The sequence below is a fragment of the Porites lutea genome, chromosome 10 (assembly GCF_958299795.1).
Source record: "Porites lutea chromosome 10, jaPorLute2.1, whole genome shotgun sequence".
Classification (NCBI taxonomy): domain Eukaryota; kingdom Metazoa; phylum Cnidaria; class Anthozoa; order Scleractinia; family Poritidae; genus Porites; species Porites lutea.
The window spans coordinates 24,235,868-24,257,604 of NC_133210.1; the positions used below are offsets into that span (position 1 = coordinate 24,235,868).

Below are 21,737 nucleotides of genomic sequence, written 5' to 3' on the forward strand. Positions count from 1 at the left end.
GGGAAAGTTAATATGAAAGTTACCATTGTCTTTCCAGTCAATAAAACAAATCCTTTATATACTGGTAACCGTTTTAACTGCAAATTAGCATGTCTGTACAGATCTCACTGCAGTGGAGAGAAACAATATTCCCAAGCGTAAATAGTAAAGAAACTAATATTTGCGAGGTTCGCGTCTGCTGAAAGAACGCGTGCGCACTGACATCGCGTGATAGTGCGCCCGTTGGGTTTAATCGTTTTCTGTGCAGGGTACAGAGCGCTCCGCAGGAATAACGTGCTCTCGTGACCCAGTGTTGCAGCTGTAACTCGTTTAACACCTATTTGGCGCTCTAAACGAAGTGTTATTTTGTGCAGATTCCTGCTACGTAAAAGAACAACAATGGCGAAACTGATACTTATGATGGTGGCTTTACTTGTGATGACCGTTGGTCGCTCAGGTAAGTGTGACTCACGTGTTAACACGTTGTAATGCAATAAGAGTGGCGACTATAGAGTCTTCTCAATTCTCTTGGCTTCTTTCGCTGTTTTGATTACTTGGTCGCGCCCATTACTGGCGTCAAATTTCCAAAAGATTTATGCTTTAGACCTCGCAGATGATGTGAGCGCAGCGATTTTGTCGCCACACCTTTGTAAGGTTCAAATGTTGTTTATACCATTTTCTTGTGACGTTGAATATTCATATGTCAGCTTTGTTTTGTGCTATATATATAAATGATAACCGACATGAACAACCCCTATGTTCTCGACCATACTCTGAAATCTGAGACCAAAAATTTTTACCAAAGGACTAATGCGCGCTTATCGCGGAATTGAGTGTTGGGTGTTAACGGGAGCTTAAGAGGACGCTTTTCTAAAGTCGTCCTTTTGCGCCTAACGAACGAACGTTCAAGTACAGTAAAATTGTAAACATCAACGTACCAGGAAGGCTTTGTATTGTAAGAGAATGTGCATTCTGTAAAGTGGTGCACAGCAGAATTTGCCCTTCTTCCCATTGCGTTTTGAAAACTGTTGAGTCATTCACACAAGGGCGAACACATTACCACATGCGGTCTTGTTCTTAAATCCTTTTCATTTATTTTATCCAATCACACTGTTATAAGTAACAGAGAGTACATAACTACACACTGAAAAGGAATTAGAAAAAGGGGGAATTCAGAGACGAGGTGCATCTTACCACACGTATCACACTTTTTTACAATATTTACTTTGCTCGATCTCAGGTTGGCTACTAAAAGAGAATACTTTGTAATATTCCTTTCGCTTCGTAGAAAGATGCGCTGATAAGAATATTGATAACGTGAGATCAGGCTCTATTTTCGTTTCTCTTAGTAAATAACATTCCGGCAGGCAAGGCGAAACGAAAAAAGAACCTGATAAAAAACCTCCTACGAAACGTCTGACGCCCACTTTTTTGATTGATTGACATTTGCCGAATCAGCCAACCAAAATTGTTTCCGTTGCATGCTGCTTTTAATATGCAAATGTTTCATAAATAGGAAAAATGCAGATTCGCTGACTTAAAAAAATGGCTTTTTTCTTTTTTTCAACTTAAAATAAAACAGTCAGAATATTTAACTTCTTGCGAGATTAAATTTAGGAGATCTTGACGGTTTTTTGTGTTTGCGTATAGAAGGTAAAAAGTTCTCGAAAAGACGGCGACAGGATGTTCTCGTTTTAAAAAAATTTGACTAGGCGAGCTCGATTTTTAAAATACTGAAATTTCTATTTTTCTGTTGCCTTATATTTTCCTAGACAACTTTCCCCGATTAAATTTTTAGTACATAGATCTCTTAAAATCTTGGAGAAATATATCGCGAGCTTTTTCAAAGGATAAATAAATTGCTTCAGACTAACAAACCAAACAAGTCACCTCAAGTGCATTTAACTTAGTCCCGTGAGTACACTTGCAATCTGCGACTTAAACTCTTTCCCATTTACTCTTTTCAACGTTAATTTTGTCAGTTGTTATATATAAAATTATATATTAATGGCTCTTGTTACCTGAGCTAAGAGTGAATCGAGCTTTCAAAAGTCCAAAATCATAAAGGATGACTTAAATTTACTGGAGAGTAAAGAGGTATTGCACCTCTGATATAGCCTGAGTATCAGGCCTCCTTAAGGGGCTGGGGTAGAGGAGATTTTAGATGGGGGAGGGGGAAGGGGGCAGGGGGGAGAAGAGAAAGGAAGGCCCGACACAGAACCATTCAGCAAATCGTGTCACACATCCAAAATCTGGATCTGGCAGTGATTGGATAACACACAATACCCCCTGACGTCACCGACTGCAAGTAAATACTAGCACAGCGATCGCCAAGGAGAAGCCATTGAAATTTTTCATAGCTATTTGGATTTCATATGGACAGAGACGTAGAGAGGAATTCGAAAAGGCTCTAGAAGGCGCTCTAAAGTTCTTTCCTGGAATAAAAATAAAAACCCGAGCAAGAATTGTGTTTTCAAAGGCGCGTAGTTAAAAGGAACGATGTTCTCGGAGTATGGAAAAGCCTCATACACCAGCTTCTGCCGAAACTATGTCGGAGTATGAGTATTGGTTTCACAAGACCAGGACAAAGAAGACAATATCAGTGCTTCAGATATCTATTAAGTTCTGATTTACAACATCCTGCCGTTAAAGGTGTATTGTTACCGTAAATAAAATTAGAGCGAGGTAGCCAAGCTTAGCCATGTATTGAGAATAGCCGACAGCACCAAGGCTTTAGCTTGACTTTGCTTGTGCCGGTTACGATAGCGTCCATAGCGTACGTGATTGGAATTCCTTCGCTTCCTCTTCCAAAATTTTTTTCACTTTTGAAATGTCTTAAGCTCAAGCGGGCGTAATAATACTTCGCTTTCCCTCGGACGATTCTCGGCCTGATCGACATCAGCTTTTTAGGTTCCAGACAAAAGCAATTTACAATTTTTCCGGACGCATGTTTATTTACAAACCGAGCGTTGGCGATCTTTCACTAGCACAATTCCTAAAACATATGTTATAATTCCTCGAAAACGGCAGGTTTTCCATTACAAGTATTCGAAAACTCCTCATTGGAGGTTTCAGAAAAAAGCGAAATCGTAGCAACACAAGCATTGGAGGTCGGCCAGACCTTAAGGTGAGATTTATTTTAGGAGAGCTTTTTGACACGTGAAGCTGACAACGCAATGACCGGAAGTGATTTTGATTGGATGGTATCGAATCATGCTGTGTGGGGGTGGAGGGCTCCAGTAAAAGCATCTGTGTCAGGCGTTTCTCTCTTTCAGCTCTCTCCCTTTTTCGCTTTCATCTTTCCCCTTTTCCCCCAGAAACGCCTGATACTCAGACTTCCTCTGATAAACTCTGTATTGCCCTCTCTTATCTTTTCACTGTATGCTACAATCAAGGGACATAAGTATTCGTCACTTTCAAAAAAGATGCGGGGAATTTTTACCCCCGTTGTGCACACTATCAACAGGAAAACCTGATGCAGGGAACGCGTTTGGTCAATCGAAGGCGGGACAAATTAGCAAAAATAGAAACAAACAAACATCTGACCAAGAGCTCGAAAAAAAATTGCACAGTTCCCGAAAGAAGAGAAATAAGAGCTGTTTGTGTTTTGACACCTTGTTTATTAAGTCATTCAACATTACGTTCAACGTTACGTCGCTAAAAAATGGTCATATTTTTTTTGTTTGCTTCTGAGAATTTATTTTCAGCTCTCATGAGTCGAAAAGGCGCTGAACTGTCCACAGAGAAGAATTAATTATTACTTTGTCGGAATTCGTGAAAAACAAAGCGGAACTGTCAAGAATGTTGAACATCCCAAGAACGACTATCACGAGCGTTCTAAGTACCGAACTGGCACAGTTGGGGGAGAGACAGAAATGCTTTAAATAGAGTGCTAAAGTGATGACGTCATAAAAATGAAATTTCTGAAATTATGGAATTTGTCAGGATATTCTGAAAGAACAATGTCCAAGAGGCCTACCTGCCAAAAATGAGCATTTCGGGGCAAATTGTCTCTGAGATAGCCCAGTTATGCTTTTTTGGGCCGACCCCAAAAAAATTTAGAAGGGTTTGTATGGAGTTTTCTAAGGATATCCTGACAGAATATCCTGACAAATCCCATAATTTCAGAAATTTCATTTTTATGACATCACTATAGTTTGGTTAAAAGTAACAGACGATCGACTCACCTTACAGGGCATTATATTACTGCCAAGCTGAACGAGTGCAAAACAAAGACTTTTAGCCAGAAAACCGTGCAAAAAGTGTTGCATTCGGAAGGATGTAAAATAAGGTTAGCGATTAAGAAAATGCAGGTGGTTCGGGAAGCGAATCGAAAAAAGCCAGTCAAGTGGTGTAAAGAGCGAAGAGGTCGAACAGTAGACGACTACTGGAAAAAAGTAATATTTTCAAGTGAAAGTCAGATTGTGCTCTGTACAAACAACCGTGTTTACATTTAATTTAGTGAAAAGACGACGAAAAGAATACGGCCAGAATTATAACTAAATGTTCTTTGGAACGTTTCCTATCTATTTGCGGTGAAGGCTTTTTAAAGTTCTATAAGCTTATAATCAAACCTGATACTCGGTCAGATGATTGTCTCGTGCATAAACCAAATAGCCGCATAAACTACGCTCGACTTCATTAAATTAGATATAAAAAACAAACGTCAAATACAATAATTACTCAGGCTTACCATTCGAGATGCACTGAAAACTATCAAGTAAGACCAGAATCGCTTCAGACTTTTCAACCGTCTTACGCATCTAGCAGGATGAAAAACGAAAACGATGCCATCCGAAATCGGATTTCCGACCTGCCAAAACGACGTATTTCTCAACCAGTAAACCCAATAAACAAACCAGCCATGAATAACAGAAGACTCTTGATAGCAGCTGAATTTCACTTTGTACATTTAGTGGAAAAAGACAGTTAAAAACATCACAAGTTGACACAAAACTCTGCCAGCTTCAGCTGTCAAAGTAAACAAGATTTAAGATGCTGCATAAATTTTCCGCATGAACTCACCTGTCAAATTTTGACCAATCAGAGTATAAAAATTGGACGTAGAGCGTGAGCAACGCGTGACCTTGGTGAGAAAAGTTAAAAGCAACTGGCATGTCGTCCCTGCCTGTAAATACTGGCTGAATTTTATCTTCCGAGGTCAGTTTGAAATCAAAATTTTAATTGTGCGGCACATACAAAACACCATATATTTCATATGAATTAAAAAAATATTAAAATTGAGCCTGCAATCATTTGAAAGCTAGTAACTTGTCAGCGGATAACTTCAAAAAGATACTCGACCTCTATGGGTCGACACACGAGCCCGCGATATGGTCAGGTGATAATGATCAGCGGATACCCTGTTTTGACAGCTGTCAATTGATCACAACATTGATGAGCAATATGTGCGCAATATCAGTCTTCCTGTGCTCCCAATTTAGGTAGAAAGTGTGAGATTTAACATTGGTTTCCTTGGAAATTTGGCACCCTGTGGTGCGGACGGACGGGCGGGCGGTGAACGGTCACCGGGATGGGTAGATTTACTTACCCATGGTACTCCGCAGGCGAGCTTCGCGCGCCAGAGCTCGGCTATAAAACTATTGAATAAAAAAAACATAATAAACTCTTTATAATGTTGAAGCCAAACTCTATTAATGTTTACTCAAACACTAGACACGGCTCGCACTGCAAATTTGGCGCTTGTCAAAAGTGAGAACCTGCTGGCCGTATAGGTGAGTTTGGAAATGTTTTGAACGGTTTCGGTAAAAGCCCACGATTTATCGTCCTGAGTATTGGCTGGGTGCAATTTGTCTTGAAAAACTGTGAATAGAAATACTGCATTCTGTCCGAGGTCTGTACGATAAATACAGCGCCTTAGTACTGTTTCACCTCAGATGTGATGTATAAAAAGTATAAAAGGTTGGTTTACCCACCCCTGTTGTTGGCAAGATTTTGTAAAGTAAACTTGTCGAACCCAAAAATGAATGTGTCATTGAATGTGATCGAAGCTGATTGCTATTTTTTGGGTGTACATTTAAGGCTATCAACTCGATGCAAGATGTTTCACTCTAAAATCACTTAGCGCTTCCCTCAAAAGTCACATGAATATGCCCAACTGATTGGTGGATTACAAGTTTGGCTGTAACATACTAAAAAAGACGGATTGACAAACTTCAATTTCACAAATGAGTTTCTGGTTTTTTAAAACGGCAGGTTAGGTTATTCTGTTGTTCAGAGAGAAAAGGGGATTTTTCCAGACCTCAATGCACCAGAGCAAGACTTAATTAAGATTTTTGATTTAGATTAAGAAAGCAAAATTTGGTGGCCTAACTTTGTAATCTAGCATGTACTTTGTTAGTGAAACTGACTGCGGTAGCCTGATAAAGGTTGCTTCCTCATAAAGGGAAATAAGTTTGAAAGAAAGAAGGGAATTCGAAACCTCAGATATTGTTTTGTGTTCTTACAGTTGGTATAGTGAAACCTAGGGAGACGTAATTATAACAAGAGAAATAACTTAAAGGCGATCATTAACCCTTTAAACCCTGATATCAAAATTGGGATTCTCATTTACTGTCCCTATACTTTTTCAACAGAAGTAGTGGGGAGAATTTGTTAAAATATTAGTGAGACTAGCTTATCTTCCCTGATCATGCACTCAATCCTCATGACCACTCTGTTTTCTAAAGCAGTTATATAATAAGGAGAAATATGCTGACCACTCTAAGGGCTTAAAGCGTAAGAGGAAAAATAAAGATAAATATCAAAATGCACCTTTAATGCTGGCTATGATAGGAGATGTCCGAACGATTTCTTAGAACTGATAACATGCTGATAGTCTGTCTTTCATTTCTGCGTGTTTACGCTTGGACATGTACACATTCGAATGAAAGAACTGTTCTCGGCTTCGTACGTTCATCTTCTTTTGTTCATAGCAAAAAAGGGATGAAAAATTACGGAGACGGAAAAGAGAACTGAATAAAATATGAAATAATCTACCTTTAGCTTAAATGGGAACCTTAAATATTCGGAAACCATCTTAAAAAATCGGCACAATGGGAGGATGTTTTGAAAATCCATTTGCAAACTATGCTGTCTAGCTTAGCCCCCAGACCTCCCTCGTTTTTGCACATGCGCAGACGTTGTTCAGCTCTGCCCTCTTTTCAAATTCTCCATTTTAGCTCGCAAGATGCACCATAATACCCAAAAGAAGTGATAATAATCCGGGGCGTAGCGTGAGAGTTTGAAGGTTTACGCACTAGGGAGCTCTGTCTGGGTGGTTAATGCACACCCAGAAAATGTTTGAATCTAGGGTCTCGGAAATACCATTTTCTGCCTTTTCCGATGGACATCTTTAGTTAATACATAAGAAGAAAAATGCAGTAGCTAGCTGATTCTTGTGAAAGGTTTGAACACAGAACGCAGACATACAGTTCACAAAGCAGATCGAAGAAAATGGTAAGATACCTTTTCTAGACTGCTTGGGTCACTCGCGACAACAACAAACTATTAACGACTATTTAGAGAAAACCGACACATACCGACCGATTACTAGACCAGTCTTCGTACAACCCGACCTCTCACAAAGGCTACTACTATCCGGACTCTGACGAGACGAGCGCAACTAGTTTGCGACTCGCTTAACAGCCTACAAGACGGGACTGATAATCTTAACAACGTTTTAGTAACAACAATTACAACACGGACTTTGTTACTAGACGGAACACTCACAGTAACGCTGATTCCAACACTCAGACCAACTCTGGCCCTGTTACGAAAGCGACTATACCGTACTTCAGAGGCACCTCTGAAACTATTTCACGTATATTACAACCTTACAATATACGTGTTGCACACAACCCGATAACCACGTTAAGCGACTGTTTACTAATGTCAAGGACAAAAGCTGACAAAGACAAACCGAGGAGGGAGCAGTACTAGTATACAAGATCAAATGCTGCGACTGTCAGGCTTCTTAAATTGGTGAAACCGACAGAAACCTAAGGATGCGACTGACCGAACACAAACGAGCGACGAGGAATGGTGACGTCAACAATCACATTGCTGAGCACTATTTACAGACGAAACATCAAATTGACTGGGACTCTGCAACATGTATAACGTATTCTACAGACTTCTATTAATGTCTTACTTTAGAAAGCTGGTTTACTAACTTAGAACAAACGCCACTGACTCGTAGCCAACAGTTACCAGCGCCGTACAAACGACTTATTGACGAGATCAAGCAAAACTAACTATGAGAGAACGACTGGAGAACTGACAATTTGACTAACAATAGACGACTGTTTAACTGTGACATTAGACGGATCGAAACGCACCAATTACTGATTACGAGTCTTCATAGCCAATAACATCACGACCTAACTGACAGACGACCAATAACATCGCGACGTAATTGACCAATCAGATCAATAACCCCGGTATAATACCATGAACTGACGTGATACAACTCACTTTGACTCTGAAGGTAAGGTAAGGCACAGGTCGTCGAAACGGCAGTCACTGTCACCAACAACAGTACTATTTAGGACTACGTTCACCCGGACGGTCAAACTCAACCTACTTTAGCTGTTTATTGCTGGCGAGCCTTTCGCCAGCCAGCACAATATTCCCTAAAATAGCGGGAAAAAGCAAAAAATTTGTCGGATGTAAGATCAGATTCATCACTTAACCGTTCGTGACCTCGATGAAATTATTTCCTTAGGCAAATAAAGAAATCTAAAAAACCCTAAACAAGCAATTACTAAAAACTAAAGCCTCGTTTGTCATCTGCTTGGTTATACTCTAGAAATTGACTCGAAGGGCTCTCCCCTTTTTTATGAATCACAAATACACGGCAATTTCCATTTACAAGGCTTACCCACCCTAACTCCCAGGGGGCATTTTCATTTTCGTCACTTTACTGTCTTTGTTTTCAAACTGTATTCTCTGTATTGTCTCCAGCTCTAGCCCTCAGCACTTAGCTTACTTTGAAATTTAAACTCCTAGTTTTACCCATGTCTAGTGCTATCGGTAGGGTAAAAGAGCATAAGACTTACACTTCAACTTTGTCGGTCAGTAGCCAAAGCAAAGACACCAGTTCGCGTTGCAAATTTCCAAGTGGGCCACGGTCATCGTCAGTTACCTTCAGAGCTGGACACCTATCTCACCTTTTCTTCTTTAATTACAATAAACTTTTCACCGACACCGACGGCGAAAGCGGGCACTCGTGGTATAGACTTTAACCATCGCTTCATTAAGTGAAACCAGACGATACCATTCAATCATAATCAATAATCAATAGCATCAATAATAATAAATAAACATCAATAGCAATTAATTGCTTGATTTTGAAAGCCGGTAAAAATCAAACCCGCAGTCTTGAGTGATTTTCTATTTTCATTGATTTACATTGATTTCATTGATTTTTAATGAAAACTAACATGTCTTTGATCTATTTATAACACGACACACGGCTTAGAAATTAAACCCAATTAAGTTTTCATGGTCCGATCTACGATAAGCTAAGAAATTAAAACAGTACAACAGAAACAACAGTAAGTCAAACCACAATCTATTATCTTCCTGTATTGACAACAGGTAGAAACCGTAACTGCAATGTACAGATGCATACGAGCGGTCCATAACGTTTAACTGAGCATAAGGTAGTACATTTTTATCGAATTCGTAGCTGAATGTATTAGAAAAATTAGAGTGAGCTGACAAACTCCGCTGGGAGATGGCCCAGTTGGCCTCCCTCACTGAAAACTTTGAATGCGTTACCGCGTTCTCTCTTCTTCTTGGAAATGGAAAACACTTCCCCTTCCTTAAAAAGGGCAGTGGTGATACCCTTTGTCTACACCGGATATAGAAATTTCCACAGACATAGCAGCGTTGTTGCGTTTGCGACCACGTTTAAGCAAACGCCTAACCCGGTTTTTATTGTTTCACAATCAGCTATTGATTATCAATAGCAATCAATGAAAATCAATAAAGCTTAGACGCATCGGTGAGTGATTATATAGTATTTTTATTGATTGGCTAAGCCAATCAATATCAATCAATAGATTTTTATTAATAATGTTGATTGAAATCAATGATTGATTTTCATTGATTTATATCGTCTAGAGTGAAAGGCAGAGTGTTAGGTCTCAGTCTCAGTCCCGCCATGACCACAAACTGGAGTAACGCTGAGCCTTAATAGGGAAAAAATTCAAGACTCCCAAATGGAAAGAAGCGCACAAAACGGAGACTTAAAGACTCACTAAACACGTTTCCCTGACATTTTTAAATTGGATCAAAACCATCCAGACAACTGTAACAAATGAACAAAGAAGGGGTGCACGACAAATTAGAGGTCCCTTATCTAAGTTAACTGAGATCTCACATGTCACATGAATCAAACATAGACAGTTTACAATAGAAGAAGAAACAAAAAAGTTTGTCATAACTGAAAAGCTTAAGTCACGGCTACAGCCTCAAGGCTTTTTAAGGACCACTTAACATTTGTAGGAGCGTTACGTGCGTGACGACACTAAAATGGCTGCGAGAGAGGCTATGTTTGCCCCCAGGCGGTGTGCGTCATGACCCACAAAGGTTCATGAGTAAAATTGTTGCGGTGCCTCATTTCAATCGTAACACGGTCGAGTTCGAACTAGTTCGCATCTCGTGAGAGAGATGAATCAAACCCAGGGATCAAAACACTGCTTCCTTTTCTGAAAAACATTACGGAAGAGCGCGATTTGGAGAATTTTCAAGATCTCATAGTGGCCTTAGATGCTTGCTGTTAGCTTCATTCATAAGGTAATTTCAATAAGTTTATCGCGATTCGGAGACAATCGAAGGTGCGATCTAGCCGATTTTAAGCGACGATTTCCTGCTTCTCAGAAGATTTTAATATGTACTGTTTGGTTTATATGTATATTTTTTATCTCAGAGTGGAAGAGATCTGTAGTTCATACCTGGATTTGCTTAACTAAGAAAAATTCGTCCATTAGTAGTGTTTATATATTTGATGGACTTTATTACCGCCAAGGAGTGGGAGCGCGAGCAAACAGCAAGGTGGGAAATCGTCTCTCTTCGTCTCTCGTCTCAGTTTTTAAAATCCTGAATGTTGGCTTAGCCTGTTCTAGGCGTTCGGATAGTAGGGCGCGGGAGAAAAATTCACGAAGAAAAAAAAACGAGGGAGACTAGAGGGGGAAAGCACACCTTCCTTTCACATTGCCGTGTCTTCGTCCATGCCTATCTCCTGTCCCCAGCCTATGGCTGTTGTTGCTGTTATTCCAAATCGCTTGAGCTTTTTTTCACTATGACTACGACAGGCGCAACGATGATGATCGTGGAAATTGACTCGCCAAGAGCCCAATTGTCTCCAAGAGCCCGTTGGAAGAATCGCGAAAACGTCCTGGCCTCGGCGAACGAGATTCAAGCAAATTTTCTGCTCTTCATGCATGAAAAGATTCCTCATACAGGAAATGCTCGATTGCTTTGTTTATAGTAGCTTCGATGTCCGCGTGATTCGATAACAGATGTCTTTCTCCGTCCATATTGCATTCCTCATCAATGTCACCAGTGCTCGAGTGTTAACAGAAGGTGTCATAATCGACCAATAAGAGGGTATACTGGACTCGAGTATACCAGAACGACCCTTTGTTAACAAAGTTTACAGGCGTTCTCTCGCTCTCGCCACCCCTCCCCCCCGTTCCCCCCCTTCCCAATTTTCCCTGTGTACAACTTAAAGGGACTGGTTCACGATAATGCGCATGTGTGAGTTCTGACAGTAGCTGATTGTTTTTCAACCAATCGGAAGCGAGTTAGATGCATGCAAGTAAATTTACAAAATTCAAATTAATTGTTCGCGACGCGAGAGTATTTCCGGGCATTTGGTTTGATTTTATTTATCCCCATAATTCAAGTTTATTTTTTGCAACTCCTCAGATATATGTTGCAGCCGCTAAGAATAAGATTTACAGCCCTGTCCTGCTTTGAAACAAACATTTACCAACGTGTATTTTTACGAGGTCGTACCCACGCTAACAAAGCAGTCACCGATCGGCAAACAAAATCTGTAAACAAACATCTTATTACTGTTCTCTCAGTTCGCCTTATATAAATCCAGAAATACCTACAAATAGCACCTGACCGGTGACAAAAACGCAGAACGTATGAGTATAAAGATTATCCTTAATTGAGCATAAATTTCAAATGCTTATCAGCAAATGAACAAATTCATTCGCGTTGCATCGGGTCAGTGTTCCGCAAAACAAATGTTATCGAGTAGCACACATAAAGAAACTAGATTATAAACAGAATATTCAGGCAATAATTTATTTTAAAAACATCAATTCTTAAACATATACGATCGTAAAGCAAAGATACAAGGAACATTTCAAGTGTACCAGATCGGTGAAGATCGCGCCGCTTGTTGCGGTATAACTACAGGTCGGAGTCAAAAATCAAATCAAAGTTGAACGAACTCATGCCTTTAACCACCTTCCAAGTGTCATGTATACTTTTCGTAAGCCACACACTACTCCTAGAACCATACCAGATCGATAGGCTAAGCTTCTCTATCTCCAAAGACTCTTGAGAACGTCCTGTTGCCGGTCGGCCACGATGCTCTTCTGAACCTCTATGATCAAAACATTATTTTTTGCGTCTCCTTAAAACGTAACCAGTCAAACGACACAACCACACGTTAATCACCACTACCAAAGTATAACTAGACCAGCCAAAGCGACGGATGTCCGAATAAAACGAAGGATTTTCAATGATTGTACCGGTAATGGCGATTTCGAATTTAGTGTTGACCCGACAATTTTATTCTGAAGAGACAAACAGCGCGCGTGCGCATTATCGTGAACCAGTTCCTTTAACTCGCTCCCCACTTACCGCCGCGCTCTACTATCTGAAAGCAGGGAACGTAAAGCGGCTAATGTTGGCTAGATGTTCGATAATGGTTTTGTGTTTTGGTATAGTAGAGATTCGTGACAATTTAATCCCTCACATGAAGCTTACATAAAGATTTACATACACATGGTACACACTACATACAACTTATTTTAAAGTCAAGCTTTCAGTTTCCGCACTGGGTTTTGAAAAATGTTTTTTTTCCAAAGGTCATTACAATATTCAAACTTATTTACCTTTTCTGGTTTAAAATGGAACAAACTCTTCCTAGATTTGGCGTTTCTCGCTTCACGTCGGCTTCCGCGTCGGCATGTTTTCTCAGTCTGTTTCCCGGCAGTTGTGCAACGTGGTTAAGACGATCTCTTAATTCCAAGACACTTTCAACGGATCATAACGGGAAAGCTATCAGGGGTAGACCGGGTAGACCCGAAATTTGCAAAGAAGAAATGTTGAAGTAACACGATGACCAAAAAAATCCAATAAAACCGCTAACAGTAGCCAGCAATGAATCCAAGAAGAACGGCAAAAACAACACTCAAATCATCATGGCGGCTTGTACATGACCAACAATTCAAACTTGTCATAAACGCTCAAGAAAGCAAAATATTTTAAGGTAACGTAACTACTATCAAGATAAAGTGTTCGAACAACTTTCCAAGGCCGTATAGGGTAGAAATTACCTACACAAGCTTGGAATAACGCGAAAATTTTACCATATACACCTCTGAAAACGGCTCTTCCCAAGCGCGAAAATCACTCTACAAATAACGCATTCTGATTGGTCGAATCTCGTGACGCACACCGCCTGGTTTCCACCCTTTCAGCAAAGTTTCCAAAATGATGAGAAACCTTATTGGTGGAAAATTTGAAAGTACTGTCAAACAGGTTTGACACCATAGGATTTCGAACAGACTCAAAAGTTATAACCACCTTATGAGACTCCATTGTTAAATATTCTGGGAGTGAAGCTAGGCTTGAACATAATACTTACATTGGCACCAAACTTGATATTCTTGCTAAATATAAAATAATAATAATAATAATAATAACAATAATAATGATAATAATAATAAATAATATAATAATAATGACAATAATAGTATCAAATACTGAGGGGTTTGGTATCTTTTTCTTCTTTTCTTGTAGATGGAACAGTTAGATTGCCGTTTACAGAAACAATAAATATGGCAGGAAGAAATTCAAGAGTGCCTTGCATCGTAATAGGAGAAACCTTTGATTCTTGGATAACTCCCTCGGGTCAGAGAATCACAACATCAAGCATTGGGAGGATTACAGTTTCAGTGAATAGTGATACATATACACTGAATATACATTCCATATCTGCTCAAGATGGAGGCCAGTACCGATGTCAAGGCTCGTTTAATTCAAGAAGTTTCACTCTAAATATTAATTGTAAGTATCTCCCTGGGTGTACTGCGATGTATAGTCTATAAGGTAATGGGTATCTCCTACCGTTAGGGGTAGCAATACACTGTTCCAAGCAGTAATTCAGTGCTGTTCCAGCTAGTGTTCAAGTTTTTTGATAAATAATATAAAATTGATAATGTTTATATACAAAAGATCTGAAGCGACAATCACTAATATTGCTGTGTAGCTGGAGGGGTTTCCCCAATACAATGCACGCTCTTTGCTTACTTCAAAATCACATTATCATTAATATTGCTCAGTCTGTAGCTGGAGATGTTTTCCCAATAGCATACAATCTCTTTGCTTACTTCAAAATCATGCAATACGGCATCTAACAATAAGGTCCTCTTCAGAGGAGGGAGGAGATATATATGTCTTATGTCTGAATTTCGAAACTCCTTAAAGGGTGCGTTCCCTTGCTCCAGATCAGGATCAGTGATCCGAGATCACTCGGATCATGGTACATCAAATGAACCGATGAATCCTTGTCCAGAGTGGATTCATCGGTTCATTTGATCTACCATTGTTCAGGACAAATCTAATTTAAACATCGGACATGAACATTATCCGAAAACCGTTACGTTTTTTGATAGGGACCTGAGCGCTGGTCACGTGACCTCTTTTTCCATGTGACTAGCGTGATCTGTGAGAGTTGTTGCGTTGTTTTACAGACAGAACTTGTGAGTATCTCGTCCGTTTTTCAGTTCTATTGGGCTCTCTACCTACAAGTTTTGTATTTTTATTTTAGTTTTTACCGTTTGAGTTGAAGAAATCTGTGCTTATCCCCAACAACCATGATCCGGATCATCTCAAAGGAACGTACCCTTTGTTTTCGCATACTGAGGAGTAAGCCATGTCCCTTTCGGGTTTTTACTATTGTATTTGCCTTTTTTCTCTGGCGCGGTTTCAACCTATCTTTTTGTTGTCTATCGCCATTTCATCAATCTTGTTTCGCTGTTTTAAGACAATGTCGCTCGTCGAAATTTTGACCTTACAGGGAATCAAGAATTCAACTGTCCCCCAGCAATGTTGCTGATCACGCGATATTGCAAATTCAAAGACGTCAGAGAGTAATTAAGTTCACTATTACTTATACATGAATGTTGACTCGCTGCTCAGTTAACTATCATATATTTGTACACAAAAGTATAAATTAAAGTTGTTCCCCAGCACTAGTCTCTTACGTATTTAATATGAAGCCCTCCTTGGGTTTTACGTGAGATGATGAATATGTGGAAATTTCAGAGATCAGCTGGATATGCACATTTCTGATGAGCAAAACAATGAATGCCACAGTAAATTTTGTTTTTTTGTAGGGGCAGTTTCTTCAATACTGTGTTACATTCAGTCTCGTCGTGTTACTTCTCTCCATAGTACATACCATATCCGCAGAAAAGTCATTGTTTCAACTTAAAAATTGACTTAAACACTTAATAGGTAGCGTGTTAAGCTTAAATTAGTCTAAGCCCTTGCATGTAAAACGTAAGTGAAATAATGATATCTGTGATAATAATTACATAATTAATAATAACAATAATAATAATAATGATAATAATATTATTATTAACATAAACACCAATGATATAGCAGATGAAAACATGATATCTTCACATGTGAAAATATTAGTATGTGTTATCAAATGGTGACGAGTGAAATTAGGGAATAATTTCACTTGCGTTTTGTCCAAATCCTAATAATTTCCCCAGCCCTCACGCGAGGGAAATTATAAGGATTTGGACAAAACGCAAGTGAAATTATTCCCTAATTTCACGAGTATACCATTTGATTACCTATTAATATCATGGGTGACGAATTACATTAGCAATCTTGGATTTTTGACATGTTCCCGGATCGTATCGATCGAGAACTCCACTCTCTCAAATGTTTAGACCTTAAATTTGGCTTTTTCAGCAAAATACCTGTTAGAATCCTTCTTGATGTTATCTTGTGTGTTCAGGTTTTCTAGAGCATCTTTTTGTGCCCTGACATCTTAATTCCCCGCATTTTAAAACTTCGTCGCCATCTTGACACTGAGACGTACGGAAGGGTTGCAATGGCAATTTTGTAATTTCACATGTGAAATTACAAATTAATGCTGAAATTTCGCGCCAAAATTAAGGAGTAATTCGTCACCTATGATATTATTTATCTTATACACGTGAAAAATTACCGTTGCTATGGCTACGTAATATTTCGCGCCTTTCACACCAAAAAACTATTAAATTGAACTGGTTTTCTATTTCATTGATATTTATATAATAAAAAAAAAACATTATATGACCACTTGGCGATACGAAATTTCTCTTCTGGTGATGAAAAGATATTTCACTCGTTTGCTGCGCTCACTCGCAGGTCTGCAAAATTTATTATTGCTTTTATTGTTGCGATATTTGTTAACGTGTTTTTCTTGTTGCAATAAAATATTCTTGTTACTTTTGCGATTTTTGCGAAATTTAAGGAATTCCTCTGGGCCTTGTTTGCCTTTACAAGACTGATCTTTGCTAGATTTGGTATTGTTGTTATTTTTTGCGATATTTGCAAATTAACATCTGACAACATTTTCTTGTATTAAATCATTTTTTGCTAAAATTGAGAAAAAAAATTGCTTTTCGACAGAGTTTTGTATCGTGAAACGTCAATCCAGAACAGTTTTGTCCAGTGTACTATGACAGAAAGCAACCTTCATTCATCTATTTACAATGTACTTACTAATTTCTATAAACTCAAATAAAACTTACAAACAACTAATGTACATCAGAAATGCCATAGCAGATTACTTTCGTAAGTGAGAAAGCTTGGTCTCAACAATCAACTTGTCTACATGATAATAATTAAAAAAATTCTCCTTTTTGGTATAAAAAAGTCTAGTAACAGTAATAAAAAATAAAACCTCATATCTCCTAAATGTCATTTTCTACAGTTTCATTGTTAATGTCAGTGTTCTTAGAAGTTCGAGATCCTGGCCCCAGTTGTTCAAAAGGTGGATAGCGCTATCCGGTGGATAAATCTCTATCCAGTGGATAGTACAATTGGTTTCCCAAATACTTATCCGCTGGATAGTGATTTATCTAGTGGATAGTGCTATCCAACGTTTGAACAACTGGGGCCTGATCTCTTAGCTCGTTGTGGTGCTAAGTAACAAAACCCCCTAGTTTGTAAATCATAGAGTGGTCTACAGTAAATACTCCCCCGCAAACACAAGTGAAATACAATTTAGATAAACAGTACTAAATATGCAAACCGGTTCTCCCAAAGATGATTCACTCGAATGGTTACAAACAGGACTTTGTCCACAGATTTAAAGCCGTTAGAGTTACAAAAAATCTTGCCATGACGGGTTCTAGGGGTGAAAGGATTAGTTGTTATGAAGACTTGAGAAAACGGCCAATTGTGACAAATTTTATCTTTTTTGCTATAGATAGAGTAACTGATGTCAACTTAAAGCAAACCCTACTCCTTGGCCAAACACAAACGCTGGTATTCGGTGTGTCAGCTTATCCACCACTTACATACGCTTGGACAAAGGATGGACAGTATTTAAATGTAAGATTTGGTGGACGCTTAACCCTCAATCCACAGACTGGATCAATCACTTTCAAACCTGTACAAAAGATTGATGAAGGAAACTACACATGTCAAGTATTTTCAGCTAAACTTGGTGGTCACACATTTGACCCTATCTCTGCTGTAGTCATAGGTAAGGTACACTGTGAGGCTTTTGCTCCACGAGAGAATACAGATCATGATATCATCAGCCATCGTCCACCATTTTGAATATTAAGTCAAAACTTAAAGCATGAGAAGAAATTATCGATATTTGTATCTTCGGAGGAAATACCGCAGTTCACCAATTAATCGGTGTATAATACTTTACTCTTGTTTTCTATAAAATTAGCATAGTGGAAAATTACATATTGAATTAAAAATTACCAATGTACAAAAGCAATGATGACACATTGATACAGCGTTACGTTAGCCTGTACGTAAAGTACAATTTGAAAATAAAAAGTGGACAGTTTTGGAAACAGATCTTCCTCTCCAGTCGCTGAAATTTGTGAATATATTCACTTCAAATGGACGTTAGCCCTGCTTGTATTCAGCGGTCATGGTGAACTTGAAACTACAGTATATTTTCTGACAAGATTCTTCTCCGGCATCTTATTGTCAGTGAGTGGCCACTATAATAATCATTGATTAGTGACAGGGTAATGAGTTGACTTGATTGACTTCTTGCACTTTGTGACAAATATCATGGTTTTCCTTGCGCCCATGCAGCTGTTAACACCTTAACTCTTAAAACTTTGACAAAGCTAATAAGATTGTCTGATTGAAGCAGTGTCTTTTTTTTCTACAACAGAGAGCCCCCAAATCAACAAGTATGAAGGTGATCCTGTAAATCGCAGACTCACTCTAGGTTACAACAACACATTTCACTGTGATATTAAGAAAGGTACCCCAAAACCAACTGTCACTTGGTACTTTGGATGGGTCGATAGATTGAAGAAGGTCGATTCTCAATATGACAGCCGGTACTCCCATCCAACAGAAGAAGAATGGACAATTACTGGTATTACAAAGGCAGATAAAGGCAAATACATGTGCATTGTGAATAACGAGGCTGGGGAGGATAGGCTGAGGTTTGAAATCACCGAAGTTGACGGTGAGTTTTAAAGTAAACACTAAGCGGTCAACTTATTGAGATTTAAAATGTTTAAGTAATGAAATGTTAAAAGCATTATAAGGTAGGCATCTCATGTCTTCTGGAAGGGAATTCCAGTCTGTCAATGCACTATTAAAGGGTCTGAGTAGACCCCATTTCGAGTTTGATCTAATAGATCTAATAGCTTCCTTGTTGCGGGTGTTATGGCTATGATAGTCTGAGGCTCGAGTAATCATACTGTTTCTTTCACTGTCATTAAAAAAAATTATGCATAAAAAAACACCGTTGAGTTAATCTTCTGGTTGATAGATTCATCCAGTTCAGATCTAGCAGTGCTTGAGTTGAAGAAGAATGCGTCGCTCGATTCAGAACTAGCTTGGTTGCTTTATTCTGAAGAACTTGGATAGAATCCATTAAAACTTTGTTATTTTTGTCACCCCATACGATACTCGCATATTCAAGAATAGGAATGAGTATTGTTGACACATAGATCATTCTTGCATAAACTAGGAGAAGATGCTTGATTCGTTTTAAGACAGCTAAGTATAGTCTCCCCATTTGCTATTTTACTTTGTAGTTGTTCACTGTGGTCGTGCCAAGTAAGATGCTGGTTTATATAATGATCACTCCAAGATACTTGAATTTGGTAACGCTTTCCAATTGATCATTGTCGGCTATAAGAGCAAAGTCATTAAATTGACTTAGTTCGTTACGTCCTCCACTGACCATAAACTTCGACTTGATAACGTTTAGTGTCAGCTTATTGTCATGTAACCAAGATGTAAAAGTTGCCAAGTCTGCATTGAGCTTTGATTGCAAATCGGTTGGCGAGTTCTCATGACAATAAAAAGCCATGTCATCAGCAAACATCGTCATCTTTGAGTGCTACAGTTCAGATTGAATGCTATTAATATACACCTAGAATAACAATGGTCCCAAAATGCTGCCCTGTGGTACTCCCATGGTGAGTATTGCTGGGGGAGACAATGCATTAACACACATCGTTTGATGAACTCCACCAGAGAGATATAAGCAGAACCGTTCCAAGCTTTTCCCTGCTACTCCTAGTGACTTGAGTTTGATGAGGAGCAGATGATCAACGGTGTCAAACGCGTTGCGAAAGTCCAGGACCACTGTTCCCGTCACGCATCCTTTGTCCATACTTTCTAGGACTTGATCTGTGAAGGCGATTAAGGCAGTGGAAGTTGAACGCTTTAATCGGAAGCCAAACTGTTATTGTGATAATAATCTGTTTTCTTCCAAAAAGGAACTTAACTGAATATTTGCTGATCTCTCTATGATCTTGCTTATAGTTGGTAACATTGATATCCGTCGGTAATTATCCTTTAATGACTTATCTCCATCTTTAAATAATGCACTGACTTTTGCAAACTTCCAGACCCCTGGAAATACTCCATCAGTGAAAGATTTATTGATCAAACCAGTTAGAATTGGGGCGATGACGTCAGAAGCATACTTCAACAAGCGAAACCGTAGTTCCGTCTTAGTTAGGTACATGTAACATTGAAACATGACGTAACATTAATTTCTGACTGTGTATTACTACAAAAGCAAACATGTCAAAGAGAAAATCCAGTTTGTATGTGCTTTTCGCAAACCTGTGGAAGAATGTGTAAGCTGTAAAGCACCCAAACATTAGCACAAACCGGAAATTGTACATTAGCCTGCGAGCATGCTCACTTGTGCTAGTTCTGAAAAAGTCACAATCACATTCATGTTAATTTATTTTTGTAAATAAATAACATGCTATATATGAGTGTCGATAAATTTGACACACAAGTACTAACAGACCTTGCATATCGCTTTTTGTTGTTTTCTTTTCCAGTGCAGGTCATGTGATAACCTTTCTTATTATATAAACACACCTATGAAATACCAGGTGAGCTTTCGCGCGAAAACTTGATATTTTCAAGTGTGAAAATATCACCGTTGCTATGGCTACATAATAGATCGCGCCTTTCACACCAAAAAGCTATTGAAGTGAAATGATTTGGTAGTTCATTGGTGTTTATATAATAAATAGAACATTACATGGCCGCTTGGAGATACGAAATTTCTCTTCTCGTGTTGAAAAAATATTTCACGAGTGAGCGCAGCGAACGAGTGAAATATTTTCCACACTCGAAGAGAAATTTCGTATCTCCAAGCGGCCATGTAATATCCTCTATCTCTCCGCCCGCTTCGTCTAGCTTTTGCTATTTGCGGGCGGAGATGACAAAATGATGAGTATGAAAGTAAAGTATAGTGTGTGAAATGATTTTAAGGGAATCTGTCCTTTTTCTTTTCATACATGTAGATTATGCCTGCACGTGCACGATAACAACACAAACGTTGAACAGCAAACAGTTTTGTAGGGTATTATCAAATGACCTAAATTGGAAAAACAAAGCGTACAAACCAAACATGTGTATTGAGGACGCTGGTTTACAACCCCTCCTAGAAATTTAGAGCCTCAACATTTCACAAATACAGAACAGGAAATATATTTCTGTGTCACCATTTCAGTACGTACTAATTTGCGATTGAGGTTTAAACATTTCACGAGAATCGACTTGTAATTGTCTGTGTAATACTCTATGGGGTGTAATTTTTATTTCAAAATCTGATCATGAATTTTCAGCTAACTTGTGGCGCTGCGTCGTTGTGAGAGGTTTTATCAATAAAGTTTAGAATTAAAAGTAAATTTATCACCGTGGATAGAAGTCTTTTAAAAGGCGCCGGTAAACGTACGTCATCAACT

At 38.8% G+C, this 21,737-nt stretch overlaps 1 protein-coding gene across 1 annotated transcript in view; it reads left to right on the forward strand.

Annotated features, from left to right (window-relative positions):
* Positions 1-311: 311 nt before the first annotated feature.
* LOC140949907 (uncharacterized) overlaps positions 312-21,737 on the forward strand; it is a 34,371-nt gene continuing 12,945 nt past the window's right edge. Inside the window, exons 1-4 of the mRNA XM_073399057.1 lie at positions 312-436; positions 14,035-14,301; positions 17,735-18,013; positions 18,674-18,976. Coding sequence (XP_073255158.1) covers positions 379-436; positions 14,035-14,301; positions 17,735-18,013; positions 18,674-18,976 — 907 coding nt within the window. The 5' untranslated portion in view covers positions 312-378. The remainder of the gene's footprint in view (positions 437-14,034; positions 14,302-17,734; positions 18,014-18,673; positions 18,977-21,737) is intronic.